Source organism: Vicia villosa, linkage group LG5 (genome assembly GCF_029867415.1).
Source record: "Vicia villosa cultivar HV-30 ecotype Madison, WI linkage group LG5, Vvil1.0, whole genome shotgun sequence".
Taxonomy (NCBI): Eukaryota; Viridiplantae; Streptophyta; class Magnoliopsida; order Fabales; family Fabaceae; genus Vicia; species Vicia villosa.
In genome coordinates, this window is record NC_081184.1 from 96,752,093 (window position 1) to 96,762,647 (window position 10,555).

Consider the following 10,555-nt stretch of genomic DNA (forward strand, 5'->3'; position numbering starts at 1 on the left):
TCAAAGTTGTTAGATATACCACCTTTGTTTTTATATGTAAAATTATCTTGTCCATTTTTCTAAGATCATTTTCTAATATCATAGTGTGCTAGTTAAATTTTGACATAAATACCACTAATTAAATGAAGAGAATTGAAAGACTAATCATTTTCTTAAATATCTCTCTTATATAATAATTGTAGGATGATTTTAGAAAGAGAGTTCACATTCTTGGGATGAAGATCGAGTAATTTTAAGGTGAGAAAGTCATGTATCTCTTCAAAATCACCAAATAACAAGCTCCCTTAACCTATAAGGGGGTGCGGAAACAAAACCAAGTCCAAATAATTGAAAGCCCATAATAAAAAACCTCCTCCGCACCAAAGCAATTCGGCACACCCCTATCGCACCGCCCTCACAAAATTCTTGACTTTTCAGCATACAAATCCCAATCCAATACGCAACCTAAAGCCCAACAAACTCCCAAACCCCAAACACGCCTTCACTTTCTCTCTCTATATATAACCCCCACCAAACATTCACTCACACTTCATCTTCCTCTTTCAAACTCAAACCACAACCCTAATAACCAAGCCTCGTCCGGGTTCGTTTCCTCCTCATCGGAACCCGCGTCGGCCAGATCTACTTTCTCCACTCCTTAGGGTTTCTGTTTGAAAATCGAAGATGGTTTCTGACGCCAGCAAGAAGAAAGCCGCTCAGAAGAAAGCCGCCGCCGCAGCTAAGCGAGGTGGAAAGGCCGCAGTCGCCGCAGCTTCTTCTAAAGCCGCTGATAAGGTTGCTGACAAAATTGCCGATATTAAGATATCGGATCGGACGTGTACTGGCGTTCTCTGCTCGCATCCTCTTTCCAGAGATATTCGGGTTAGTAATAACTGTAATTGCATAGTAACTGCATAATCCTTTGTTTAATAATTATCGATTTCTTTAGTTAATGTAGATTTTTAATTAGGTGAGTTAATTGGAATTTAGTTAGAGTTAATTATGAATTATTATGATTAAGAGGCTCTTTTGTTAAGTATGAACCTTCATTGGTGTCAATATGCTCTATGCTTTTATAGATCTTCATCCTGTTAAACCATGGCTTTGTGATTCAAAGAATCTGTAGCATCCACCAATAAAGATACACACTAGTTTATTTTCTTGCAAATTCTATTATCAAAAGATATAGTAAATTAAGGCGTGTCCATGTTGGTGTCGGTCACCCTGTGATTACTTAAAAGTTATTGTTTTTTTCCAATTATTACCGATGTCGCCGTACCAGTGTCGGAGTCAGAGTCCTTGTTCTTGGTGCTTCAAAGGGTAAAAGTCATATTTCTCTTTTAAGAGGAAAGTACTTCATGTTAGGTGTATTCCTGGTTTAGTGTGTCTTATTCTGGCTTATTGTTGCTGGTTTTGTGAGTGTTAATTCTGGCTTATTGTTGCTGGTGTCGTGAGTGTTAATTCTGGCTTATTGTTGCTGGTGTTGTGAGTGTTAATTCTGGCTTATTGTTGCTGGTTTAGCTAGTCTCACTTGTAGCTTATTGTTGCTAGCTTGGGTGCATGTATATGAGCGCCTAACTGAGCTGCTGGGTATGTGTAGCATGGGGATTCTGCCATGTTGCTGGGGTTCATAACTTGGTTCTTCTTTGAAAGTGTAACTGTTACTCTACTAATCCATTTTTTTGGAGGTAGGCGTATGTGCAGTAAGCGATATTTATAGTGTATTAATTGTATGTGAGATGTGGAAAATGAATTTATATTGATGTATTTGGCTGTGTTATTGCAGATAGAGTCTCTGTCTGTTACTTTCCATGGGCATGATCTCATAGTTGATTCGGAGTTGGAGCTGAATTATGGAAGGTTTGTTGTCTCTACATAATGGAGCCAGATTTGATGTTGTTAGTTATTCCTGTAACTTTGACTGATTGCGGTGATTGTTTTGAATTTCTTTCAGACGTTATGGTTTACTTGGATTAAATGGATGTGGAAAGTCTACACTTCTTACTGCTATTGGATGCCGGGAACTTCCTATTCCTGAGCACATGGATATTCATCATCTTAGCAGGGAAATTGAAGCCTCTGACATGTCTGCATTGGAAGCTGTCATAGCCTGTGATGAAGAAAGGTTGAAATTGGAAAGAGAGGCTGAAACTCTGGCAGCTCAGGTATGTTTATTTAAGTTATGAAACATCTGATTTTTATAATTTTTTATGGTTGCTGACTTTAAGTTAATTTGGTTTCAGGATGATGGTGGTGGTGAAGCCCTTGAGCGTATTTATGAACGGTTGGATGCCCTAGATGCAGCAACTGCAGAAAAGCGTGCTGCTGAAATCTTGCATGGTCTTGGTTTTGACAAGCAGATGCAAGCAAAGAAGACTAGGGATTTTTCTGGGGGTTGGAGAATGAGAATTGCGTTGGCACGAGCTTTGTTTATGAACCCTACCGTGCTTCTACTTGATGAACCTACTAATCATCTTGGTAACATCCCTTCCTTGGAAATACCCATCTGAATAAATTTATCACCTTGTCATGTTTTATGAACAAAAGTTAGCTTTGGTAGTTGTCTGTGTTGTATCACTTGATGTTTAATTAAAAATCTGTTTGTGCCTATAGTTAAATGTTCATTACTTAAGCCTATTTGTTGTAGCTTTTTGGGCGAAGAAAATCATTTTTTTGTTAAAATAAATAGATTTAGAAGTTTTCATCCGATTGTTACAGATTTTAAAGAAATGCAAGTTGGGAAATTAGAGCTGTTTTGAGTAGCTTCTCTAACAAACCATTTTCACAACTGTTTTTTTGAAGTAATGGTTTTCATTATAGTAAACAAACCCAATAACTTTTGCTCTTTGTAATTATTGCTTAAAAATTAATAGTCATTCAATATCAAAATCACTTATTTTATAGTCAGTAGCAACAGGCGTTTCCGTTACTTTCATTTTGGACAGTATATTGGATGCTTCATATCAACATGTTTAATGTTATTGTGAATGCATGACTCAATCAATTGCATGTAGTCATTATATCTATGTTTTATTATGTCTTACACTGTTTCATGTCCTTTCTTTATCTTCCTCTCTTGTCAGTCTTGTGTATGTTTTATTCATGATCATTTTAACTTATGTGGGGGCATGTTTCTTTCTGCACTAAGATGCAATATTGCCCCGGCAGTTTGGGGTTATTTCATGTCTCACTTTCAAAATTCCTATGTCTTAAGTTGACTTTTGCAGTATGTTGCATCATCAGCATTTTTTGTTTCTATCTATCGGATTATCTTTATGCGTAAGTACACTAACTTTTTGTCTGTTTGTAGATTTGGAAGCTTGTGTGTGGCTGGAGGAAAGTTTGAAGAAGTTTGAACGTATTTTGGTTGTGATATCACATTCCCAGGATTTCCTTAATGGTGTCTGCACAAATATTATCCACATGCAAAGTAAGAAGCTGAAGATGTACACTGGTAATTATGATCAATATGTTCAGACACGTGGTGATTTGGAAGAGAACCAGATGAAGCAGTACAAGTGGGAACAGGAGCAGATTGCCAACATGAAAGAGTATATTGCTCGGTTTGGTCATGGTTCGGCTAAACTAGCTCGCCAGGCTCAGAGTAAGGAAAAAACACTGGCAAAAATGGAACGAGGTGGACTTACAGAGAAGGTAGTTAGAGACCAAGTTTTAGTATTTCGTTTTACTGATGTGGGAAAACTTCCCCCTCCCGTTCTCCAGTTTTCTGAAGTGAGTTTTGGATACACTGAAGATAATCTCATCTACAAAAACATTGACTTTGGGGTTGACTTAGACTCTAGGGTTGCTCTGGTTGGACCTAATGGTGCCGGAAAGAGTACACTACTGAAGCTAATGACAGGTGATTTGTTTCCTAGTGATGGCATGGTCAAGCGTCATAATCATCTCCGAATTGCTCAGTATCATCAGCACTTGGCTGAAAAGTTAGACTTGGACATGCCTGCCCTTCAGTTTATGATGAGAGAATACCCTGGAAATGAGGAAGAGAAGATGAGGGCAGCTATTGGGAGGTTTGGACTGACAGGTAAAGCTCAGGTGATGCCTATGAATCACTTATCTGATGGACAGAAGAGTCGAGTCATATTCGCGTGGTTAGCTTGGAGGCAGCCTCAGTTATTACTATTGGATGAGCCAACTAATCATTTGGATATTGAGACAATCGACTCTCTTGCTGAGGCTTTGAATGAGTGGGATGGTGGTTTGGTTCTTGTTAGCCACGATTTTAGGCTCATAAACCAGGTGGCCAAAGAGATATGGGTGTGTGCTGATCAAAAAGTGACCAGATGGGAGGGTGACATTATGGATTTCAAGAAGCATCTAAAGGCAAAGGCAGGGATATCTGACTGAAGCAGTTAGTGAGATATAGAGATAGAAGATATAGGCCAAACCACCAACCTTTGCTGACATCAAGTTTATTAAATAAATCTGGTTTGCTGGGATATTGGCTGTTCCGTAGTAATATTACTAGCTAAGGATTTAGTTCAACCAATATCTTGGTGGGGTGCCTCCATTTTTTGCAATGTTGGGGGTGGTGGATTGTTGAGGTCAATGGCGAATTGGAAGTGCTATATCATTTTTGTTTGGATTGAGTTTATATTTTTTTCACCTTGGTGGACTTGATATTATTTTTTCTCCTTTATTATTTGTTGTGCTTATCATTTAATTGCTTGGTTTTTGACCAGCAAGAGGGATGATTGGACACCATCTAAAAACCTACAAACCATGCTTGTTCTATCAAATTTGTTGTACGGAGATTACTATATTTATCATATTAGTAGTTAGTATTATCATCAGTTTTTAATGCCGCCACTTATAAACATCATCTTAAGTATGAGAGAACCCTGAAAAGTCAAGTATGAGAAAACATCATCATAGTCATAATGACTTAATTTCCATTGGAAAGTCTTGAACCTATGCGGCCAAGCCACTTTCAAATTCTGCATTAAGCTCTGGCCGAGGACCTTTCAATTTCAGAATTTTGATGTGGTATATATCTATCCAATATTTTGAAGTGATTGACACCCATGATAAAGAGCCACATTTCAACAAAATATTTGAGTCAATTGGTATTGATAGAAAATTCTAGACTACAGCACTTTAACTAAAAAAATCTCAAGAGGAAGGTAAAAAGTTGAATTTCATGCCAATTCCAATTGTTTTATTTGATTTACAAAATTCCATAATGGGTTTTTTGGTGATGCGAAGTGAATCAAATGTCAAATGTGTACTACTCTATCTGCAGGACCATATAAATTTATAGTAGAATTTTTAATACGATTTGGTTGGTAAATAAATTTAAAATTTTAATTTACATGAAAATAAAATTTTATTTTTATATTACACGTAAGTGTATATATATTCAATTAAATTCAAAGATATTCAAAGATATGGAGTGTTCGCATAAACTTATACTACAGAATTGACATTTTGTTAAAATGTGTTAATGCTGAGTAATTGGTGAGAGAACGCAGATTCAAGAGATTATAAATATTTATTAAGTTTTAAAATTTAAACTTATAAATTAATGACAAGAGATTATAAATATTTATTAAGTTTTAAAATTTAAACTTATAAATTAATGACAAGTACATATCAAATATAATCTTAGAGTGTATATATAATAGTGGTAATCCCAAATTAAACTAAGGTAGAAGTACTTAGATATTAGGTCCAATTTAAAAGGAATATTTTAGGCAATTTTTTATTGTACTCTTGTACTATGGGACATCTGAAAAATATAAAAATATTCCAAGATACATCCTTGGCCGCATTAAATATCATTTTTTGCAATAATTTAGTTTGGAGAGACATCTCAGAATTTACAAGTTAGTTCAGAGATGAATTTTTGAAGACATTAATAAATATATTGCCTAATAAATATATTAAAAAAATAGTTTCTCAACAGTTAAATATTTATATATGTATTCCACACACACACACTCCAATGCGGATAACGAAAAGAGAACAAGGACTAATAGACACACACACACACTCCAATGCGGATAACGAAAAGAGAACAAGGACTAATAGACACACACACACACTCCAATGCGGATAACGAAAAGAGAACAAGGACACACACACACACACACACACACACACACACACACACACACACACACACACACACACACACACACACACACACACACACACACACACACACACACACACACACACACACACACACACACACACACACACACACACACACACACACACACACACACACACACACACACACACACACACACACACACACACACACACACACACACACACACACACACACACACACACACACACACACACACACACACACACACACACACACACACACACACACACACACACACACACACACACACACACACACACACACACACACACACACACACACACACACACACACACACACACACACACACACACACACACACACACACACACACACACACACACACACACACACACACACACACACACACACACACACACACACACACACACACACACACACACACACACACACACACACACACACACACACACACACACACACACACACACACACACACACACACACACACACACACACACACACACACACACACACACACACACACACACACACACACACACACACACACACACACACACACACACACACACACACACACACACACACACACACACACACACACACACACACACACACACACACACACACACACACACACACACACACGAGAACTGAGAATTTTTAATAATAGTCGTACGATTTAAAATAAATATCTTAGATTTCATTCAAATATTAAGAGATAATAATTAAGAGATAGATTCACATAAATGTAAATTTGAGCATTAATTTTAAATCGTATGGTTATTATTAAAAGTTCTCCATTCTTAAATAACTAAAGTTCTCATTTTTTGTGAAAAAAAAAGTTCTCATTTGGGATAAATTAATGGTAATTTGAAAAATTGGTATCTTTGGGATACATCTCTGAATCAACCTTTGGTGAATTCAGATATGTATCTCCGAACTAAATCTTTACAAAAAATAAGATTTAGTGCGTCTGGAATCTCTGCAAATAGGGGATAGTTTTGGAATTTTGCCAAAGACTTAGAGAAGACATCAGGGTGCAATGAAAAATTGTCATTTTTTATTTTATTTATGAATTTGGTGGTTGTTTATCTTTGAAACGACATATGGGCCAAAGTGGCTCTTTGGTCTCGGTAGTTCTTCTTTTCGATACTTTCTTGGTGGTTTGGTGAACTCTCCTCTCGCATTTTTGGCATTTTCTTTGCCACTTCTACTAGTGGTTTCATCCTCTTTTGAGACGTATATAGGGTTAGATTCTTCATCTATTTTATTTATTTAAAGGTTGGACCTTGCTTCAACCCTTACAACAATAGGGAGATTAGTGTCAGACTTGGTGATTGGACCAATTATGGAGTAATTGACCACCGTCTAAATAAAGTATTATAAACTCTTGTGCTTTTATTGATTTTTGTTTATTGATTTTCCAAAGGAAGCCAAACATATCTAGGTACTTTTCTTGTATATTTTTCTAGAAGGCGTTCCTTTTTCCTTTTGTTACATGTTTAATGTATCATGTTCTAATGTCTTATGGGATTTTTGATGATTGTGAGTGCCAAAAAACTAGAAAGCTTCTAATGTTAGATAAACAATTAGGTTTTAATTTTAAATTAAGTGATGACAAAAAGATTGATAATTTAGTGTTTTTAGAGGACAGAGATCGTCAACAAAAGGCTGTAAAGGTGACTAGACGGCGTGTTTACTGTTGATAGGTTCTTTTAACGTTCGTGGGTTTAGGAGTAGGATAAAAAAGATTAAGGTGAAGGAAATGAGTTTATCTTTGCAAACTTTCCAGAGTTTTTGGTGATTCAAGAGACTGAAACTAGCAAGATGTTTGTTTCTTTGGTGCATTATCTGTGGGAAATCCCTATATGTGATTGGAGTTTTAGTTATGCTGTTGGAAATATTGGAAATTCTCTCTGTCTCTCTCTGGTGTAGTTCGAAGGAGACCTATTTACTTTGTTTTGTCGACTTAGGTTTCTTGGTGTTTATAGGGGAAATTTTAAATCAAGTGAACTTTACTGGATAAGAGCAAAGTGGAGGCGACCTTCTGCTACATTAAGGTCGTCTTGAAGGTGATGTATGGTGTGTTATGGAAGATTTTAATTTGATATGTTCTAGTAATGATATGATTGGAAGTGATGAGTTGTATCATGTGGATGAGCTTGAGGATTGCCCCGATTTAGTAGTTTTATCTTACAGATGAATCTCATTGACCATTCTCTTTTAGGAAGGAAATTCACTTAGTTTAAATCTAGTGGTTGAGAGGGGGGGGTTGTTATTTGGCTTGAAAGGATCCTTGGGTCAGATGGTTGGGTGGGATCGTTGGGGCTCGAATTCCTTGTTAGCCCCGCCTAGGGATTTTATAATCAATTCCCTATTAATCTTCAATACTCTAATCAGCTCATCTGTGGGTCCCAAACCCTTTATATTTAATAACTATTGGTTTGTTAATAGTAACTTGTGTGAGGTGGTATATTCTAACTAGATTAATTCAATCTAAGTTTGGAAGGCTTTTGTCTTTAAAAAGAAGCTCAAAACTCTTAAAAGTGTTTTAAATGTTTGGAATAAGAAAGTTTTTGGTAACTTGGATTTTCAAATAAAGGTGCTTAGGGAGAAAATTAGATCTTTAGATTTAAGAGTTGATCACGATGTTCTTCAAAAATTTGAGGGTGACGCTATAACTAAGGACATTATGAATCTTTAGTCTTTGCTAAGGGTCAAAGATTCTAGATGTTTCAGAGGACCAAGACCAAGTGGCTTAAGGAAAGGGATGCAAACAATGATTTTTCCATGCTTGTGTCAAAAGTAGGAATAAAAGGAATGATATCTTGGCCCTCCCTATTAGGAATGTATGGGTTGAGGGGGTGGTTGAGATTCAGAAGGAGGTGGTGAGTTATTTTTCTACATATTTTTTGGGAAACTCAATTCGACCGACCTCATCTGGATGTGGTATTTTTCGAACTCTAATAGTGGAAGACACTATTTTCCATCTTCTCCTTTCCTTGTTATTAAAATAGATCCCATAGTTTCATAGTGTGATGAGAATAAGAGTCGCGATCATGATGATTTTAACTTCCCATTTTTTAGAATATTCTTGCATATCTTCATGATAGACTTAAGAATTATGTTTGATAAGCTCTATTGCATGACATATCTTCTTCGTAGTTTTTCCTCCTATGTTTTTACGTCGAGTCTCTTTTCCAGTTGGGGGACTTCCATCCTAACTCTCTATTAAGGATTCATTTACAAACTTTTGGAGAAAGTTATGGAGAACTTATATCCTATATCTCTAGTGAGGTCCCTTTACAAAGTTATGACAAACATTATGGGGAACTTCCATCACATCTCTCTAGTGGAGTCCTTTTACAAACTTGGGGCTAAAGTTCTCAGGGGTAGGTTAGCCTAGGTAATGGAGACACTAATTTATCCTAATGAGTTTTCTTAACTTGGATGAATACTTTGGTTGATGGGGTGGTGGAGGTTAATGTGTTTGTTGATTGTCTAAGAAAACCAAGAAAGATTGTCTTATCTTGAAGGTGAACTTTGAAAATGCTTATGACTCCATTAGTTCGAGTTTCCTCGACTATATACCTTTTAGATTCAATTTTGACTATAAATCATGTGTATTGTTTCCCAACCTAACAGATAATTATCTAGAAAGTGTTGAAGCAAGATGATCCATTAACCCCTTTCTTTTTCATGCTTCTAGTAGAAGGGATCAGTGGATTCACTACTACAAATAACCCCATTTCACCTCTGACGTGAAAGGGATAAAATCTCGGTTACACAGGCGAGGTAACAAAGGGCAACAAGAAAATATGCCACTTTCCCCCTCGGTTATTAAAAAAAATGAGGGGTAAAGTTGCACCGGTCATGGATTCCATCCCCAACAATTGCATTTTTTGGATTTTCAAAATTGTGCTATTTTTTACCTCGATTTTTAACAATAATTGAGGGATAAAGTCTTGTTTACAAAATTTTTTTTGTTGACCTACTTTTTTAGTTTTAATTTGCAAATCATCAAATTTGTTGACAAATTATAAATCTTCCTCATCATCAACAACAATAACAACAACAAAAACAAAATCAATAGAATCCTTAAACATAAATCTCAACAAAATAAACAACAACAATAATAACAACAAAATCCATGGATTCTTTAAACATTGAATCTAAACAACAACAACAAATAAACAAAATCATAGAATTGTTAAATACTAAATTTCAATAACAACAACAACAACAATATTAACCATTTTACTTGATATAACTACAATTAACATTAATAAGTTACTTTCATGCTTCCCTAACTAGAGAAAAGATTAAACATTAAAAAACCAACCTTGAAATATTTTCCTGCTCTTCCTTTCATTATCATTGTTTTCAATATGTTAAGTTTAAATTTCTGCCTTTTGCATCAAAGATGAATAGTTGTAGGATTCACGTTTTAAT

General features: G+C 36.0%; 1 protein-coding gene across 1 annotated transcript; it reads left to right on the forward strand.

Moving 5' to 3' along the window:
• The first annotated feature begins 492 nt into the window (after positions 1–492).
• On the forward strand, positions 493–4,793 carry LOC131601869 (ABC transporter F family member 1-like). The gene is made up of 5 exons (XM_058873781.1): positions 493–861; positions 1,766–1,839; positions 1,934–2,144; positions 2,223–2,457; positions 3,290–4,793. Exons 1-5 carry the CDS (start codon positions 664–666, stop codon positions 4,345–4,347), a joined length of 1,776 nt encoding a protein of 591 aa, XP_058729764.1. The 5' UTR covers positions 493–663; the 3' UTR covers positions 4,348–4,793.
• Positions 4,794–10,555: the final 5,762 nt, after the last annotated feature.

Coding starts and splice junctions, on each gene's coding strand:
- LOC131601869 (XM_058873781.1), top strand. CDS start 664: ATGGTTTCTGACGCCAGCAAGAAGAAAGCCGCTCAGAAGAAAGCCGCC. Junction 2,145..2,222: donor CTGAAACTCTGGCAGCTCAG/GTATGTTTATTT, acceptor ATTTGGTTTCAG/GATGATGGTGGTGGTGAAGC. Junction 2,458..3,289: donor TGAACCTACTAATCATCTTG/GTAACATCCCTT, acceptor GTCTGTTTGTAG/ATTTGGAAGCTTGTGTGTGG.